The sequence below is a fragment of the Podarcis pityusensis genome (genome assembly GCF_964106645.2).
Source record: "Podarcis pityusensis genome assembly, chromosome: 3".
Classification (NCBI taxonomy): domain Eukaryota; kingdom Metazoa; phylum Chordata; class Lepidosauria; order Squamata; family Lacertidae; genus Podarcis; species Podarcis pityusensis.
Window position 1 is genome coordinate 38,617,737 of NC_138026.1, and position 20,541 is coordinate 38,638,277.

Here is a 20,541-nt window from a genome sequence, read left to right on the forward strand (position 1 = left end):
TTTTCAGCAGAGAACCCCACTCCTGGTTGTGGGACAACCTCCCTAGAGAGCTTCACATAGTGACTTCTTTTATATCCTTTAATTGGCAGGCATACATTTTTCCAAACTATTCTCCAGGTCTTTTAACACAATTTTAATATAATTCCATAATATTTGTACTAATACTTTAATTGTTGCAGAAATCTGACATACCCAAAGAAAACACTTCAACTCCTATGCCCTGAAGTTCTCTTGCAGGGATTTCTACTTCATCTTGAGATTTTCCATCGGTTATGACGATTGCCACTTTAGGAAAGCCTTTTCTTGCTCCAGCAGATTCAATGAATGTATTCTTAATCAGATAATCTATTGCTTCTCCTGAAATTTGGAAAATGGGTTGTGATTTAAAAATCCACAGATGTTCCAAGTTTAGATGAAATTCAAAATTTGTAAAATCAAGAAGGCAGCACAATCAATGAAGAAAAATTATAAGCTCTTGAAACTCATCCATGTTTTCAGCTCTGTGTCCAGCCCAAAATGACAAGGCAAACTGAGTTGATTCTGATGAGGTTTTCATATGTCCACATTGGATTGCACCATTAATGATGCATCTTGAGCTGGATCAGACTCCCTAAAGCTCTGTGACACTGCATTTTGCTGTAAAATTAAAGCAATCACTGCATTTGTTTTAAAAAACTGACTAGGGAAACACCCTGAATGTGGAGGAAGTGTAGAGTGCAGTGCAAGGGTAGAGAGGTCACGGGATATTTTCATGTTGAAGGGCAAGTCCTGGTTTTAATCAAAGTGATCATTTCTCCAGGGCACTCAAACCACAATAATTTGGGGGAGGAGTGTTAGCATCCTTTCTGTTTTCTAACAAAATTTAAAATAAACACTACAATAAAATTGTTTTCATTCTTCTGTTTTTCTACACTCACACAAGTGATTTCTATTTTACCCACCTACCAAATGATAATGGGAGAACCACTGCAGCTATCATTATGATAATTCTCAGGCTTCATCCCCTCAGAAGGGGAAACTATGCCTACCAACTGTCTCTAATTCTGGCAGAAAAAAAGAAAAAATGTAGTTTTTAAAATAACAAAATATATTTTAAGGGTTCCCTGCATACAAAAAAACCTGGTTGGGTCTGCCTATCGCTTAGCAGATCTATTGCCTGCAATTTTCCTCCATCAGTTTCTAGATTCCTCTTATAGTCAATTGGAGGGAATGTGAGCTTCAGATTTAACAGAACTAATTTGGACCCAAATAACAAGTCAAATCAGAAAAACAATGAGAGCATCCAAAACAGATCAGGTTGCTTTCCAACATTACTGATACAAGGTGAATTTTGAGAATGGTGCACATCCCTGATTACTATAATATTTAAAAGTCCATACCTGTCATTGTATTGCCTCCTTTGTATGGTATTCCTTTTATTGCCTCAATGAGATCTCTCTTTTTGAAATACTGATTTAAGTTGAACTCAGTCCTTGTATCAGAGCTGTACTGAACTATTCCAACTCTTGTCTTATCTTCTCCAATATCAAAGGCCGACACAAGGGTAACGATGAAATCCAAGATGTATTTAAAGTTATTTCTGCCCACACTCCAAGAGCCATCCACAAGAAAAACTAGATCTGTAACAGCACTGAGGGAACATCCTGAAATATAATTTTATCAAAATTAATGACCATTGCCATACACCCACACAAGTAATGTAGCATAAGTAATGCACTACAAAGAAATATGGGACAATTTTCATTGACTCCTGCACCACCTCCCACACTGACTAGAAGGGATAGATTTTCAGAGGAAGAATCCACATATTTCCTCTCCTTCCACAAGCAGGAGATTCCATAAGTGAAACTTCACCCACAGGATCTCTGGATCCAACCTATAATATCTATAAAGCCCCTTACTATACAGGCAATATATGACTGAAAATAAATTGTTTGTTGGCACTTCACAGTTAGAATCAGATTCTTGTTCATTTACAGCAGGCATCCCCAAACTCGGCCCTCCAGCTGTTTTAGGACTACAACTCCCATCATCCCTAGCTAACAGGACCAGTGGTCAGGGATGATGAGAACTGTAGTCCCAAAACAGCTGGAGGGCCGAGTTTGGGGATGCCTGATTTACAGCAACCGTAATGAAGTCCTCTGTGTGGAATGTTAGTATCCAAAATGCATATGTAAAGAGTTAATGGCAAGAGCAGTAGAACTCTATGACATCATACACTCTGTGGCAGTTATGGCAGTTGGTACAGTTATGGCAGTTAATAGGAGCAATCTTAACAGTCAGAGCAGCAGGTATGAACTGTTCTGCTGCTGTCTGCCTCAGAGTTAGTTAGTCTGTAACAGTTTAATCCAGTGATGGCCAAATTTGGCCCTCCAGCTGTTTTGGGACTACAATTCCCATCATCCCTGACCACTGCTCTTGTTAGCTAGGGATGATGGGAGTTGTAGTCCCAAAACAGCTGGAGGGCCAAGTTTGGCCATCACTGGTTTAATCTATATAAAATGTTTTAGCAACTTAAGTATCACCCATCTGCATTGTGTATTTTAATCTGCAACTGCAACTACACTAAGTAAAAGTTACGTGTTATTTAAACGTAAATACTCTTTTTATTTAAAGAGAGTGTCTTGTGTAGTTTTTATAGGAGGGGGGAAAGAGAATTAATTTAAAGGTTCAAACGACCCAGGACTGTCTTCCGCATACTCTGCAAATGGGAACTAGAGTCTAATTCCCACACTCTGAACCAAAATTTAAATGGTTGGAAAGTTTGAGGAATAAAACAAAGGCTGATAGCTCACCAGGCTAAATTCACTTTTGTCCATAAATGGAGAAAGGAAGATCAAAAGAGAAAAGGAAAATGGAGAGTTTAAGAGTTTAAGGAAACAAAAGCTTGCAAAAATAAGTAAGCAAGCAAGCAAACCAACAAATAAATAAATAAATGTTTTCCTCCTTAGCTACCAGACCTAGCAGTCAGCACAAGGAGTGATACAGACTAGTGTCTGTAATACAGTGATTGGGACAGGGTGCAACTAAACACTCTTTTCCCTGTCCAGTAGACATACCTGTTGAGAAAAGGGAAAGGAAGAATTTGCACAGCTCAATGGGCAACTGGTGGTGCTGATTTAGAAAGAACTGTCTCACGTTCCTAATGTCATTTTAAGTGATTTTAAATGGGCAAAGTCACTTACTCTGTAACTGAACTTCTTCGATTTTCTTTTCTGTTGTTACTAAACCACCTGTTTGAACTGGAACAACAAAATAACATAGGATTAAGAAGTATCCCATATCACTGATAAACTGCCAGGATGTGCTGGGAGAGTATGTAAATAGGGCCAAAAAACATTTGGGCTTCTCCAGTGATTCACATCCCATTATTCTCCTTCAAATTCAGAACAGATGGGGGCACATTTACTACAAAAGTCAACATGTGGAGAAAGCCTAGCAAAGTCATAGCAAGGGTGGGTTCAGCCAACATACTGATAACCCCATTTATCTGATAACCTCATTGCAAGTGACAGTTTTCTTGCATGCCTTCAGGTTTTTGAAATATTATTATGGAGGTGGGGGGAATGATGGATGCTTCAGGTGAATGTTGCTCATTACATGACAGAAGCATATGGGGACAGGAAACTGTGCCCAAATAATACCAGGGTCATAGAACCATAGAACTGTAGAGCTGGAAGGACTCAAGGGTCATCAAGTCTAACTCCTTGCAATGCAGGTACTGTATCTCAGCTAAAGCATTGATGACAGATGGCCATCCAACCTCTGCTTAAAAAGCTCCAAGGAAGGAGAGTCCACTACCTCCCGAGGGAGACCTTTGTGACTCTCTGGATAAATCTAAATCAATAATGCGAACTTACTTGTAAGTTGTCCAGAGACAGATATGCTCTCTTCTCTGTCATCATATGAACTTATCGTTACAACATATTCAGTATCAGGTGTAAGGTCTGTTAATAAAGTTTGGGTAGCGCTATGTGCTAGGGTAAATTCTCTAGTAGGTCCATCTGCAACACAATATATGTAGAACAATAAACATGTCATAGTTGCAAAGTTTCATTCAAAACAATAAAAGAGAGCTTTTACCTATTTAACAATGAAAGAAATGTAGAAACTTCACGGTCACTTTTTTTCCTGAAATAGGTATAGTAGAAGGTCCATAGTACAGTGGCCCAGCAGAAAGTGGCTGAATTGCACTGATATCAGAGTGTGGCCATAGAGGCAAAGCTGTCATGGCCCTTCTGCCTACTACCCAGCTACTCTAATGGCAGTTACCCCTGCTATCGCATTCAGCAGGGTTTCCCAAACTGGGGACTGGCGCTGCCACGGTGGGAACATGATCAGGAGGAGGCCTTGCCCAGCGCCTCACAGCTTCAATAGCTGCTGCTCCCCTTTTCTCATGCTTAGGAGGAGCCTGCCTTTGATGCTGCACTTGGCTAGGTGATTTCGCTAGTGGGGGCTTAGGCTTGTGCTAAGGAATGCGGGTGGCGCTGTAGGTTAAACCACAAAGCCTAGGACTTGCCGATCAGAAGGTCAGCAGTTCGAATCCCCGTGACGGGGTGAGCTCCCATTGCTCGGTCCCTGCTCCTAGCAGTTCGAAAGCATGTCAAAGTGCAAGTAGATCAATAGGTACCGCTCCAGCGGGAAGGTAAAGGCGTTTCCGTGTGCTGCTCTGGTTCGCCAGAAGCGGCTTAGTCATGCTGGCCACATGACTCGGAAGCTGTACACCGGCTCCCTCGGCCAATAAAGTGAGATGAGCGCTGCAACCCCATAGTCAGTCACAACTGGACCTAATGGTCAAGGGTCTCTTTACCTTTAAGGAATATTAAGAGGGCAGATGACGCCTCCGCCCTCTAGAATTAGTGCACCTGCCAGGAAACCATTCTGAACATGATTACCAGGCATCATTTAGGACAAATTACAGCTGTCCCTGGTATGTATTTTCATATTGTATTTGGACATACCCCCCCCCAAAAAAAAAATCAGCCAGGAAAAATGAATGAAATAGAGCAAGACTGCATTATTTGAGGTTTCAGCTTATTAGAACACCAAAACTTACCAGCTTCAGGTGTCACTGTTATCCTGTAACCTTCTATTGCATCAGATGGTCTTGTCCATGACATTTGAACAGTATGTTCATCTATAATTTTAAAATTCAAGTCTGACGGCGGATTAACTGCAAAAGATTTACACCAAGCAAGAGTGTGTTTAAATGTTGAACAAATGAACATTTTGTTAAATTTTTAAAAAATGTATGTTAAGCAAAGCTTCCTAAGATATGTCTTTGCATAAATTTGTTTCCAACACATATAAGGATATGCTGTTGGCAAAGGGAGGATACAAGCTGATGGAATATGACAAAACACATCAAAGAGAATACACATTACAGAGGACAGCACAGAACATTTGTTTCTTGAATTGCCAAGTCATTCAAGAATGGCCAGCAAAATCAAGCACAATAGAAAACACATTTGGATACATGTACAATGAGTTCACAGATAATAACCACATATGCAAACATTTGACATAACAATTAAAAGAATGTTTTTAACATGCTGGGTGCAATTCGTAGAAGCATGCCAAATCACAACCTGCTTACAACACCATGAGATCACTTGACATTAACACAATAATCCCTTTCAATAAGACATCAAAGAATTTATCGGTCTTTTTAAAAATGGTCTCTGCACATTTGAAACTTTTTTTATAAAATAAAAGCTTGGCAGAGAAAAAGAGAAATATGTATTTTGGAATGTGGTAAAGATTTGAGCGGTTCAGAGCTCAATTTATACCATACACATATATATATGCATATATTTGTTCTTGGAGTTTAACCCCTCAGTTCCAAAAAGCTGCCCGAGTGGCTTATCTTGAATCTGCTTATACATAAAATTGGGAATGAAGGGGTTAACAAATTAGAAATTATTACCTATCACATTTGAACTATTATGTATCACTTTTTTTAAAAAAACCACACATTTTCTGTTTACACCACCTTTGCTATACTATTCCTGAGGTGTAAACTTTTTGTTTATCTTTTATCATGTCCCCTTTGCAGCAGGTGTATCCATACTAAAGAACGGCATTTTAACACAAAATGCCAGTATGGCGTTTACACAACAATGGTTAATTATGGAAAGACAACATCAAGGTATATTTATAGACATTTATTTACAGAATGTATGGGGGGGGGGGGACAAGGAAAAGGTCATCAGTGATCCAAACGAATGACTGCAAATAAATTTGTGGGAGCTAATGAGACGATGAACGGAACAGTACAGAAAGGAATAGTTTACATACGCTATCTTGCAGCATCATGCATGTATGTATATGAAAAGTCAATTTTTTTATTTTGGTTTAGCTTCCCACAATGGACGGAAGCTTCCATGTACAAGGATCATTACGCAAAGACGTTTCATAGTAATATTTTATAATGATATTCTCGTGGTTAAACTGTTCATGCTGAGTCATGCAGGATTTTACTGATTCACTGTCAGTGCATGGTAGGCGTTCTATAAATAACTATTTAAACAAGTCTAACAAAGGCAGATGAAATTCAGCTGTGCTTTCCTTTAATACCTCAGATTGTTTGGCAAGCATTGTGAATGAGCCATATCTTGTGGTTTTCTTGGAAGATGTCCATTTTTACTTAATTTGGCCTTTTTAAATTAAAAAAACCCCAACTTACTGAAAAGTGGGCCTCTGAGCAATCAATGACAAAATGTTAACTACTTCCAGGGAGATAATTCACTCATCGCCTATGACACTGCAGTTCCATTGACCACAGAAGCACTTCATCGGTGTGCATTCCAAATGATTCACAGCTTTAAAAATGCATAACAAAATTTCATACAATTATATGTGGGGGAGCTTGAGGTCTTGAATAAATACTGAATGTTTTTTAACATATGGTCATTTCCAATGAAAATGGGATAATATGGCTTTGTGCTGTTGCTGTAGTAGATATAGTAGTAACTAGAATACATGTTATTTTTCCTATTGTCCATACACAGGCAGTGAGATTAGAATATTAATCTGCATGTACAATTGACTCTTCATTCTCTTTAAGCCAGTCACACTTCTGCAGTCAAAACTTAAAGCATACATTTATATACTGTACCAAAGTCATGCAATAGATGTTAATAGTAGGATGCACAACAATTTAAAGAATACCATTATAAAATATTGTTTCCATAGCAATGGCTCAGGACAAATTTAATGCAAAGGCAGAGACAACTGACCTGAGCATGCTCTTTTTTAAATAATCAGTACATGGGAAAAAAATAGCACCACCAACCTTGAAGGTAAATTGACCTGAAGCAGCAGAGGTCTTAGGCTGTAACTGCTGAGGGACAGCAGCAGCCCACCTTGATGAGATCCAAATGACCGGATTCCAGATAAACTGAAAAAACTAACTGTGGGGAAAAGTCTTTAACATTTCAAAAGACTGTAATTTGCTTCGTGAAAACTCAGATGTGGCACTTGGCATATATATATATATAGTGTGAACATCACTTTTAACTCTCATATGAGATCATCTGTTTGTTTGTAGCAAATTCAACGGCGCAATTATTATTTACTTCCATAGGAGTATGGATCATACATGAGTTTATTCCGAACTTGATCATACATGAGTTTATTCCAAAGAAATTCAAAGTTCAATAACCAAGCTCAATAGGGCTTACTTGCAAGTGAAGTGCGATGGGATTGCAATCTATACTTCTGCTAGATTTGGACAAAGGGCACACTTTTTAAAAAAAAAACATTTACTTCTTGTCAATGAATCTAGAACCTATTGGTTTCTCACAAAAAGGCAGGCTTGCAGCCTCTGGCTAAGATCCAAAGTACCATGCAACCATTTCTGTGCAACTAAAAGATCTTCTATTTCTCAAACAGCATTCCCCTATGCATCATACCAAGCCACTTTTGAAACAGAGTGGTGTTTCTAAAGCAGTTTCTGATGTGGCATAGGTAGTCTGCTTCTGTTTCTCAGAAGCCCACTAGACATGCACAAGCCCTTCATCATGCATAAAGTGATATGTTGGATCCAAACCTGTCTTTTAACTTCACTACTATAGATGACTGAGGAAATCAGACTTCAAAATAGCGAAAGTAAGTAATATACTAATAAAATGTAGTATTCTATGAGCCAATTTAATTACTTTTTTATTACATTGTGAAGCGTCTTCTGAGTCCTTCCTGACTGTGTGATTGTTTCTAGTCAAATAGCTGTACCAGTGTATAAAATACACTGAAAAAAGGAGCCCACAATGCAATCCTGCACGTGTCTACTCTGAAACAAGTCCCACAGAAATCAAGGAAACTTGTTCCCAGGTTCAGTTCTCTCACAAATTATTCTATACCACTGAAAGTATTGTGGTAAAGCCAAGAACAGGGGTATGATTTATATTGTTTTCCGCATATTTCTCTCACAAAAATAAACATAAGCAATAGGTAGTCATTATATTGATCAAGTTCACACAACTATTAGCATTGTAAACATATGCTGACTAGTTAAGATGAGGAACACAAGCCCTTCATGAGGTTGTCTATTCCTCATATTGGTTTGGGTATCAAATGCAATAAAAATTAATCAAAAGACAGCATTTTTACAGGTGACACTATCTGGCTACTCCCTGTGAATATCTAACGAGATAGGAAAGCAATATTTAAAAGAAGGCTAGACTCAAGCTACCAAGCCATGACAGAAATGTATAGTGGACTATGCCCATGTTGTGTGTGTATGTGTGTGTTTTTATTTAATATTTAAGGAATAAGTAAGAGGTAATTTGCTATATAGCTGCTAAGTAGTTGCATACTGGCTTACTTCTTAACATGCCCCCAGTAGCGCAATGGGCAGTGGCGTAGCGTGGGGGGTGCAGGGGGGGCCGGCCGCACCGGGCGCAACATCTGGGGGTTAGGGTTAGGGGGCGCAAATCCACAGGTTAGGGGGCGCAAATCCACGGGGTAGGGGGCGCAAATTACTTGCCTTACCCCGGGTGCTGACAACCCACGCTACGCCACTGGCAATGGGCCCTTGCCTCTGGCTGTTAATCAGAAAGTTGGTGGTTCGAAACCACCCAGGGACACCTATAGGCAGTATTCCTGCACTGTAGGGGGTGGGACTAAATGACCATGGGGGGGGTCCCAACCAACAATGCAATTCTATAATTCCCCCAGCAGGTGAGTTGCTGCTACTTACCAGGAGGAAGAGGGGAAGGCATCAAGAAAGGTAATGTACTACCTTGGTGGTTCAGCCAGCGCCATCTGCCCTTCCCCAACCTCACCACCATCTTGCCCCCCCCCCACCCCAGGTAGGCAGCAGCAACTCACCTGCTGGGAAGTCAGGTAAGTGCCTCCACCTTCTGGTTCTATACTCCACATGATCAGAGCACTAAATCAAATAGGAAACAACCTACACATGAAGAGCATAGCTTTAGACATGCTCCCCTAAAGCATAGACATCGGGGAGGTGGGGGGGGAGGGCCAGCAGTCAGAGACCCACTCATGGAGCCTTACCTTAAATTTATCACCTCTCTGAAAGTCTGTTCAGTGCCAAGTCATTATTTCAGGTGAAAACTCACATGGTGGAATACTCCCCTCATGGAGGAAAAAAGAATATTCCAATATACAGAAACCAAACCCTGGCAGAGGCGCCCCACTGATAATCATCAGATTTGAGGGGGATAACGGCACCTATTGTTGCCCCACTGTCCCAAATTGGGAAGAAGAGCGCTCAGAAAAAGCTGCTTCTTACATCTTATGTTTCAACCCCCCGCTGTGTGTGGCTTTCAGAGGGAGAGAATGGTGTTATTAGCTGATGTTCTAATGCTAGATGAGTATCCCCATCTGCAGGTCCTAGTGTGCACCAAAAGGCACAGAACTGCATAGAAGGATATTGTCATGCTCGCCTGAATAACCCGGACGTTGGTTCTGCATTGGGGGTAGAAAGAACTGTAATTCTAGAACGGGGGGGGGGGGGGAGGGTGCTGAAAACATTTCAAAATTAATTACTGCCTTGTAGAAACAAGTAAACCAGTCTGGATTTAGCTGGGAGGGTTTACACGTTTTTATCAAATTACAGTGCTTTGGGCTGCTAGGAGATACATCTAAAACAGCAAGCTTCTTTCAGTTTTATACCCATTTAACAGACACGGTCCCTCCCCACCAGAATTACAGTTTCTAGGGTTCCTTTGAGGGAAAGAACTGTTTTAAAACCAGTCTGTAGGAGGGCAAAAAACCCAATGTCTGTGTTGTTTTATGAGATACCAATATTTTGGTTTTGTTGCAACCTATAATAAAAACAGGAGCCAGCTAGAAGCTGAAAAGCAGTAATCATTTCAGATCTGCATGCAAAAAAAAAAAGGTCAAACCACCTATACTGGACTAGTTTCAATGACTTCTGTGGTCAGTGATTTGGGAATTGTGGCCTTAGGTTAGAACCAACCATAAGTACAAGTCAGACATTTGAGGTCATGTATGGATTGGAATGTTGGTTTGGATTTCGCCACATTCAGTTAAACCACATCTTATCCTTCAACACAGATTTCCAAAGGCTCCCAAGCAACTTGAACGAGATAGATAAATGTTACCCTCATACATACTTGATGCACATCCCATCAGAGCGGCACACGCTACTCCCAAGTTGCATGCATTCAGTTTGTACTCTTGCATGCCATGACAGCATCATGGTGCTATGTCCACAAGTATTCCTTTACTTTGTGTCTTCGGCTGTAGCCAGGATAATGTTATGGAGCTGAAGTCTCCAGCAGGACCTCCCGCAACAGATCCAATGGGGAAGTGGCACAGCACGACCACCACCCTCCTCCATGGAATATTAAGAAAGAATGGAGCATGCAAAAGGTCTGAAATCTGCTCCAGTGTATCAAAGGCTTGTCTTGAAACACATCCACAATGAGAGGCCACATGTGCCCCTCACCAGGATTTGTAAACATATTGCCTAAATGCAGTTTACCCTAAGTCTCTTCTTAACCTAAAGTATTTTTTTCTTTAAACACTATTTATGGGCACTGCCAGGATAAATATGCTGCACATAGATTGCTAGAGGCTGCATCCTGGAAATTTCATTCGTGTCATTTTTTGAGCATCATCAATGAACATGGCACTTCATAGCATAAGAACACAGAAGAAAAGGAAAGGTCCAGGCCCCAGGGTGTATGCAGGGGGTGGAATCTAATAGTAGGGAGAAAACAGAAGCAGCAGAGTTTTGGATAGTGCTGATGGCACCGAGATGTGACAAAGCAAGGCTAGAGAGAAGGGTACAGTTGTCAACAACAGAGATGACCAAAGTTTAAACAGACTTGAAACTTCCAAAACTGGATGCAGCAAATTACAATCTATACAGAATAAGATACTGGAAAAGTCCCATCAGCACAAATCCACAGTGCTGGCAATATTAGCTACTACCTCCCTCTGGATGCAGCAGCAACAGTACATAGGTTTTTTTCGTCAGCTATGCAGATTAAGAACAGATATGCAAAAATTCTCATATATGTGTAAGGATCAAGAGGGTCCATACAAGTTACCAGACTACATTTTTACTCTTGTATGAAAATTTATGAGCATTCAGTGCTGCCCAGTACAATGCTAATTGTGTGGTTAACAAATCTCAATGAAGAGTTTTGAGTGGAAGAATGTGATGGATGAGTTCATGGATAAATTAAGGAGAGGTTTTCTTTGCTCTGTTTCTATTTCCCCAGCCAGCAATGGTTTGCTGTGCACATGTTTGATCTGAATATCCCCTCCTTCACAGCAGCAAAGCATGGGGAGAGGGCTTTCCCATCTCTCCTTTCCTTTGGGCCAAAGGTGGGGAAGCTGTTACACTCCAGCTGTTGTTAGATTACAACTCCCATCATCTTTGACCATTGGCCATGTACCTTGGGCTGTTGGGAGTTGGGAATCCAGCAAAATCTGAAGGGCTCTAAGTTCCCTATCCCAGCTTTAGGTAGACTGTTCACCACTGGTGTTGCCACTGAAAAGGAATAATAATAATACTAATAATCTGAGAGGTTGAAAGAAGAGAAGGGAAAACCCTTCACCTATTTAAAGTATGTTATGTGTGATGTTGTGTGTGATGGCAGCATGGGGATGAGGAACCTATGGCACTCCAGATGTTGCTGGACTTCCACCATATGGAAAGCCAGAGGTTAGTCCCACCCCCCGGAACAGTGGATATGCCAGGGGTCATTCAGCATGGCCTGAGATGAGAAAGGGAAATCCCAGGTTAGAGATTTTCTTCCTCCCTTATGAGCACACATTCTAAACCAGGACTGAGAACTCTGAGGCTCTGGAATGAAGATTCCAAGTTACTAATCTGACAGCACTTACTGTGAGGACCACAACCAGCCCTGTCCTTATCCTCAAGGAGCCACTTGCCTCAGGTGGCAGTGTGAGAGAGACATCAGAACGACATGCACACACCCTCCCTCATATGCCCAAGGCCCTCCCCGGCCACCAGATTGTGTGTGACTATTTGCATGCTTTCTGAGTTCCTGGCGCCAGCAGCTGCCTGGCCAGGCACTTTGGCATGACCTCAAGAGACTTGGGATCAATTCTCTGCAGCACTTGCAGTAAACAGCCATTGCCGGCACTGGGGAACAATAGCCCAGAGTTTCCCAAACTTGGGTCTTCAGCTTTTTTCGGATTACAATTCTCATCATCCCTAACCATTGGTCCTGCTGGCTAGGGATGACAGGAGTTGGGCCACCAGCTGTTGCTGGACTACAAGTTTGGAAAAACCTGTAATAGCTTTATCCCAGGCAGCAAACCAGCTTTGAGGTGCCTTGCTGGAGGCCAGTCTCCTCTGTGTGAGAAAGAATGGCAGGAATGTCATGTTAATTCTAGGGATCTGGTTATTGCTCCCTACACAGGAGCAAGTGCAATGTCCCACATGTTTGACTCATTAGGAAAGACTTCCCACCTTCCTCACCCATTTAGCCCCACCACCATTCAGACAAAGATGCACAGGTAGCCAGATTCTGTTGGAGTACTTTATTTTATAAAGGGTTTGTTTTTTAAGAAGAGAAGGGGGGGACTGTGCATGTGTCTATTATGTATTCACAGTACAAAGCAAAGCAATTAAGCATCAGGAGGGCGTGTGCGAACGCTCCAGGGTTTCTCTGGCTTATTAAGGAGAAGGTTCAAGTTTGTACAGGTGTCCTCCTTCTCCCTGGAGGGAGGGAAAGAGGAAAGGAGGCCACGGGAGGGCAGAGGCCAGCTTCTGGTTGCAAGGAGACATCCAGTGTGGACAGCACACTGGGAAGACAACAGAGAAGAGGAAGGAGAGTGGAGCTACTCAGCTGGAGTTGCTCTCTGGAAGTAAACAAACCACAGAAAGGAAGGAAAGGGACGGAGGGAGGGAGAGAGAGAGAGAGAGGAAAGGGGGTTTGGTGAAGCACTCACACGTAGAGAGAAATTGTTTCCTTCTTTAATTCTGCACCATCACTTTTTTTCCAAGGAATAAAGGAAGGAATGACTTACCTTCAGCCTCTGTCACACAGAGGAGAAGAGCACACAGGGCAGCAACTGCTGCAGGAAGCCTCGTCTTCATTGCTGTCGGTTTGGATCACAACCACATGAATGAATCTATTGGAAGAAAAAGAAGGAAGAGAATCAGCATACATTTCTTTCAGTAGTTTAAATGGATGAAGAGAAGAAATCACATAGCACCAGAAGGGAAGCTGCTGAGCACTGAGCAGCTACTATACACCTCTGTTCCCTCTTAGCTCTTTTTTTTTTACCCAGTGTTATACATAAGATGGGACGCGGGTGGCACTGTGGGTTAAACCACAGAGCCTAGCACTTGCCGATCAGAAGGTCGGCGGTTTGAATCCCCACGATGGGGTGAGCTCCCGTTGCTCAGTCCCAGCTCCTGCCAACCTAGCAGTTCGAAAGCACCTCAAAGTGCAAGTAGATAAATAGGTACTACTCTGGCGGGAAGGTAAACGGCGTTTCCGTGCGCTGCTCTGGTTCCCCAGAAGCGGCTTAGTCATGCTGGCCGCATGACTCAGAAGCCGTACGCTGGCTCCCTCGGCCAAGAAAGCAAGATGAGTGCCGCAACCCCAGAGTTGGCCACGACTGGACCTAATGGTCAGGGGTCCCTTTACCTTTATACATAAGATATGGATCACATCTCTATTTGAAAGTGCTTTAATGATCAGCTGGGGTTTTCCCCTGCTTCATGCACACTGCCACCATACATACTATGTTCCCTTTAAATATCCATAATGTCTTGCCAGCTAGAGCCAAACTAGAAGATATATTAACTATGTATCGATGCCCATAAGTGCAGGGAATTTTCACTAGAACTGGGGGCAGGGGAAACAATCCAAGATGGCTATGTATGCCTTTGAATACCAGCTCTGGGAATCACTATTGAGGAGAGTGCTGTTGCCCTCGGGTCCTCCATCTTCCTATAGACATCTGGTTGGCCACTGTGAAAACAAGACGTTGGACTAGAAGGGCCTTTGGCATGCTGTAGCAGGGCTCTGGAGGGAGTAGGTAACCCCTCTATCCCCAGGCTTCAGTTCCCATCTAGATTAGGATGCCATATCTTCAATTTGCATTGGCAGTGGGGTGGGGTGGGGAAAATTCCTGTCCTTCCAACTTGCCTGTTCATCCCATCTGATCTACTACTGGCAGTGCAAAACCATCATCCATGTCAATTTCACGCAGTCTTTTGTAAAAATAAGTATTTGAAGTGACCAGAAAGTGGCAGAAGGGAGAAGATCTGCTGAAAGTTACATGAATTGGTTTCCAGCTGTGCAGTGGTGGATTTAGGGGAGCACAACCAGTTTGGGGAGCATCAGGGGAACCTCAGTAGCACTGCAGTGGATGCTGCAGAGGACCCCAGAACGATTATTTAGAATGGAGTGTGAGAAGAGAAAGGACACTGAATTCTGGTGTCACACAGGGCGCCGCTGAAATTTGAGTCCCCAAAGTGTGCCACTGAGCTACATGATGAATGATTAATAGATAAACTCCTGGACAGATCAGAGGCCAGCAATGTATGGCTCAAGGGCCAGATTTCATGCAGGTGGGGAGAGCCAGGAAGGAGAGGAGGAGGGAAATATGGAGTGAAGCTGAAACAGACTGAGTGAGGAAAGAAAGTCTTCTTTAAGTAGTAAGTTTAGGCTTTTTGGCAAGAGCAACCTGTCCCTCTTTGGCAGCCTTGTAGGTGGTAGGAAGATGGAGAGACAGAGAGAGAAGGAAGTATCAGAAAGAAAGAGAAAGAATGAGACAAAAAGGAGAGAAAGGTGGGCCCCACCCAGTTTTGGCTCTGGCCATGCCCACTTCTGGTTTTTCCCACCACAACCCCAAGCCTCCTGACAAATTATCTCCAGAGAAATGTAGAGGTTCTGTAGCCCTCAGTGTTGAGAAAGACAGGCATCCTTTAGGGAGTGGTATAGGAGGGCTGGAGCATATCCTTAGGAGGCAAGGGAGCCTGAAAGCAGGATGTGGTGCTTGTTTGTTTTTCCTTTTCCCTTCCACTTCCCTTCTCTTTCAAAAACTTTGCCCACTAGAATGGCTGGAGGGTAATTCATTCTTAGGGAGGCAGAAGTGTGTGGGCAAAAATGTCTAGCTTATAAAATGCAACGCCTGTTAAAAGAAAGTGACCAAAGAGGCTATTAAATGGAAGACACATCCTCCCAAGCATACACAACTTCTGCTTTTTTAAAGAAGTGCTTTGCAACTGACACCAATATCCCAGAAAAACAGGCATGCAACTTCCTGGCATGGTCATCTATAGATTTTTCTAAAAAACAGACACGAGCAAGAAGCATTTTTTGCCCTTCACACATGCACACCAACAACAGGAGAGATAACCGAAAGCACTTCAACTGGCATGCATGAAATCCGTGGTCTTGGAAGTGGTGGGGGATTCCATCTGTATCCTCCTTCCTACCCCTGACCCAGAGCAAATGTAGAGGCCAGCCATGAGTTCCAGCAACTGCTAATTCAGAAGTTTCATCTCTCTCCCAGCCTTCCCCTTCACTGGCTCCAATTCAGCTGGGAATTTTATTTGGCTCCTTTTTCGTAACTGTTGAAGCACTTAAGGATGACTTTAGAAGTCTAGGGTAATTTGGAAACTGCAATAAAAACACTCTGCCTACAAATATGCAGCTCCTTGATCCTGTCCCCCTCGCCTGCCTGCAGTAAGGTCTGAAACAAATTATACACAAGGGGATGTAACATACCAATGAAACCCAACGCCTAGGTCTAGCCCCCCCTGACGCAGCAGCTTGATCGGGGGTTTTTTGTTCACACAGATGCAGAGAAAGGAAGAGAACTCTAAAAACACAGGATGGAGGTGAGCAACAGAAGATGTATTTGGTCTAGAAATATGCAGTTGGCTGCAAACCTACAAACCACTTAACTCTACTTATTCCTTTGAACAGTTCTGAAAGAACTCATTAACTAGCCCTACTTATTGTTAACGGAGCATTCTGTGTGTATTCCAAGCAAGCAAGAGAAATGTGCGGAATTCAGCAAAGGGCGTGGAATTCAGAAGCTTTACAAATCTCAGATTTCACTTTTAACCAAAAGAAAAAAGTGGCTGGCGGGGTGTTGTTTTGGCTGAAAACACAGATGCAAAACTGTGGGTCCCGTGGTCTGATAAAATCTCCTGAGGAGAAGGGAGAGAAAGCCTTAAGAGGATGTCTAGTAGCCAAGGTACACTGCATTGCTCTTCCCTGCATCCAGAAAAACACATTTTCAAAGTAAGAAAATCTATGCAAATATTACATTTGTGTAATTTATACCGGTTGCAGAACTCAGAATTTTGCACTGAGGCAGAACATACTGTATACTAAGAAGGGGTTTTTTTTGGGGGGGGAGGTATGGGGGAGTTAAGTGATGCTTTTCCTTGTCAATACTTGATTTATCGATCTATTGTAAGCTGGGTGGCACCCGCAACACATTTACCACATTATAAATGCTTAAAAGCAGCAGTAAAATATATATATTAGCATCAAGGAGATTTTTGTATTTCCTCTCTGGAAAAAAGCTATATGGGTGGTTTTAAAAAATCTACTTGCCTAAGACCTGGGAGATTGGAAGATCCAGCACAGACTCTAAATCCACAGTGATCAATGTTGCAGTCCAGTGCACACTTACTTGGGAGTAAGTCCCATCCATAGGATCAGGTTGGCACTGTGCCTAATTCTGCATTTAACTGTAGCCTTCCTACTGGGCCTTGAGCCAAAGTTCATTGTCCTGATAGGCAAATCTAGTCAAGTTTAATGGTCTTGCAGAGTTTTCAGAGCATCCTTGTCTTCACTCTGAAGCAATACAAGGGAGCCAATAAGGGGGGTGGGGTGTTGAGTGGTATAAACCCCTGAAACTTTCGCACACAAGTCTAGACTAAAAGGCTCTTACATAGCCCAAAATGAGAAGCGGAGACGTTTGTAACCCGTATAAACGAAGCATCCGATTCCGAGATCTGGTGTATTTTTTTTAAAAAGAGGAAATACCCAACAGCAACTTTTAGCTTCAGCTTTTCGTTTACCCATTCCCGCGAGAAGGAAAGGCGCGAGTAATTAAGCAATAGACTTGAATCACTTATAGCGCTGCCAAGACCAAACCACAAAGCAAAACAGTTGGCGTAAATCATTAGGCGATTAACAGCTCAGGAGGAAGAAATAGTTTCTGGGCTATGGAAAGAGATGTTTTGTTTTGTTCTCTTAAACACACACAGCCAGAAGGTACGTTTAATCGCTCTGCGAAACTGACAAGACTCGACAATACCTTCCCAGTTCCTGCCCGAGACCTGACGCTCAACAGAAGCGCACAGGCAGCAGAAGCGCCTGCTCAACGGATGCTTTTAAATATATATAAATATACCCCCACCCCAATATACACACGCGCGGTGCTAATGCAACCGAGAATCTCTCGCTTCTGTAGCAGCCAGCCAACGTGAGCGATCTTGTTCGTTGCTCTTCTCGCTGCCTACCTGCATACATGCACGCGCACGCTCTCCTCCCCAGCGCTCCACTCGTGAGCGCGTCTGCTCCTCGGCCGGTGCGCACCCAGGAGGCATTTAAAGCAGCGAGCTCGAAGGAGGACGCGGCTTCTGTCCGGGGTGTGTTTTCTGAGCTTCTAGCGCCACCTGCCGGGCAGAAGCAGCAACGCAGCTACTTGCCCCCCAAAGAACCCGAGCGGAGCCAAAGCATTATAAGGAGATATATTCCCAGCGCCCCCAACCCAACCCCGCCCGCTCCTTCCAGACTGGAGTTCCCACCACCAACACCCTTCGAAAACGTTTCTCTTTTTAGTTTGGCCAAAACGCTGATCCGATCGCTTAGCAACACTTTCGCTGACTTTTCTGCTTTCCACTGCACAATTTATGAGCTGCCTTTCTTGAGTTGGCAGCAGCCAAGAAACGCCGCCGCTCTGAATTTATTTCAGTTTATTTGCAGTCACCCGGACCTTGAGGAAAAAAGAAGCAGCAGAAGCAGATCTCTTTCAGACGCGTCGATCCCCGGCCAGAGAATCATTTCGCACACAATGAAAACAAAACGCAATCTTGCACACACAAAAACTCGAGTCCAAACCTGCAAACGTGAGCGATTGCCCCCACAACAAAACTACCAACTGGAAAGGAGAAACTTACATATAAGGAGCTGTTACACAGCCAGAGAAGGCGCGGTATGAAGGCGAGAGAGAGACAGAGAGGCAGAGAAAGAGCTTCCAACGCCCAGCCAGTGTGAAGCAGTTGCGACCAGGGATTTCCCTTGCCCACGTCGAGGGGGATTCCTTGCCCACCCCCAACTCCCACTCAGCTTGATAAAAATGGGGCGCAGGAACTAAAGATCCCCAGGGACAAACGATGCGCGCCTTTCTTTTTAAACGCCACTATTCTAAGCAATCGCCAACGGAGAGAAAAAGGCAGCAAACCAGTAACTATTTGCGTGTGTAGCCTTTTCCGAGCCCAGAACTGCAGAAGCAAGAGCTGATAAGAAGCCGTCGGATGCCACGCTCGTCTTTGATTCCCTCCCTCCTGAATCATCTGCCCTTTAGGGGCAAAGCTGGCCGGAGACCCTCGACGACCTCCTGCCATCAAATCCGAGGACATCGCCCCCCCCGCGCGCGCGCGCCCTATAAAATCCACGCTTCCACCGCAGGGAGCCCGCGCGCTCCGGCTCGCCCGCGCCGCCAGCCCCGGCGCACCAGCAGCGCCTCTCGCCTGGGGCGCCTTCGCGCGCGGGCTGCTGCTGCTGCTGCTGCTGCAAGGGCTCGGCCGGCACGAGGCGAGAAAGGGCTCCCTCTCCGCCGCGCGCGCACAGACCTGGGCTGGCAGGGCTGGCGGGGAGGGCGGCGGCGACGGAGCCGGCTTCAGGAAGGAGGCAGCGGCAGCAGCAGCGGAGGGAAAAGGTCCTGGGCACCTTGAGGCAGGAGCGGTGGCGGCGTCGAGAGGAGCGGCTGCTGCTGCGGCGGCGGCTGCTGGGCTGCGAGGGGTCGCTCCGTCCGGCAAGCCTCGCCTTCTCCGAGTGGGAAGAGCCTCTCGCCAAGCGCGCTCCTTAAGAGAGGGCTGCTCCCAACTCCGCGCTCGCCTCTCGTAAGCGGTTACGAAACGGCGGCGGGAAAAGGTGGACGGCTGCCACGGGATGAGCTAGGCGCTCCTCTCCTCTCCTCTCCCCTCTCCTCGCTAGTAGGGGAAGAGCGAGCAGCGCCTGCTTGGAAAGGGGCGCATACCTCGCCGCATTCCTGAGGCATGAGGAGTCCCGCGCGAGCGCAGCCGCAGCCCCCGCCGCGGAAGGGCTCGCGGGGAGGGGGGCAAGGAGGGGGGAGGGAGGCAGGCAGGCGCGGGGGGCGGGGGCGGGGAGGGGGCAGCGGCCGCCCAGCCAAGAACACACGTAGCTGCTGCTCTCCGGGCTCCTCCGCGCCCCAGCCAAGCAGCAGCAGCCGCCGCGCGGCAGTGGCTTCTGGCTGAGGCGGGGGCCGGATGGGAGCCCAGGACAGAGAAGCAGCCAGCCGCTGGGGACCTCCGGCGCTTAGCTCGCACCCGGGAGGCTGGGGGGGGGAGGGGATGTCCCTGAATCCACAAGAGGAAAGATGTGGTCTTCACTGAGAGAAGTTTGAAGTGGAAATACTTGCGGGAAATTGAAGTGACCCTGAATTTCTTGGGAGCATTTATTATTATTATTATTATTATTATTATTATTATTATTTTGCGCGAGGGGATTATTTCGTGTGGGGAGCTCACGCATTCGGGAGTCAAGGGGTGTGAGACACGCGCCTTTCTAGAAAGTCCAAAGTCTCCTTGGGCACTCAAAAGTTCTGCAAACTCGCGGGTGCGAAATTGAGTGAGAAGCAGTCATCTGTGCTTGGTGAGCGGGCCGTCCCAAGCGCACAGGATTGCATTCCCTGGTATCGGGGAGAGAGGGGGGAAAAACCCTCACTCGATTGCTGGGAACCCGGAGAATGCTGTTCTCATGCGGCGAAACTAAACGTTGAGGGACGCCCTGAGGAGATACCAAAACGCACGAGGTTTTCTCATCTCCGGTTTTGACGCCGCCCTCTTTC

General features: G+C 44.7%; 1 protein-coding gene across 4 annotated transcripts in view; it reads right to left on the reverse strand.

The window, feature by feature from the left end:
- COL12A1 (collagen type XII alpha 1 chain) overlaps positions 1-20,541 on the reverse strand; it is a 130,761-nt gene that overhangs the window by 106,903 nt on the left and 3,317 nt on the right. For 2 of the 4 annotated variants that reach the window (XM_080997877.1, XM_080997874.1), the window contains exons 2-7: positions 13,498-13,602; positions 5,057-5,173; positions 3,861-4,004; positions 3,186-3,242; positions 1,380-1,643; positions 193-357 (exon numbers count right to left, since the gene is read on the reverse strand). In XM_080997877.1, the coding sequence (XP_080854003.1) occupies positions 193-357; positions 1,380-1,643; positions 3,186-3,242; positions 3,861-4,004; positions 5,057-5,173; positions 13,498-13,567 (817 nt within the window). In that variant the 5' untranslated portion in view covers positions 13,568-13,602. Of the gene's footprint in view, positions 1-192; positions 358-1,379; positions 1,644-3,185; positions 3,243-3,860; positions 4,005-5,056; positions 5,174-13,497; positions 13,603-17,968; positions 17,986-19,303; positions 19,388-20,541 lie in introns of those variants that run through there. The other 2 variants (XM_080997875.1, XM_080997876.1) reach the window with 2 other exon arrangements.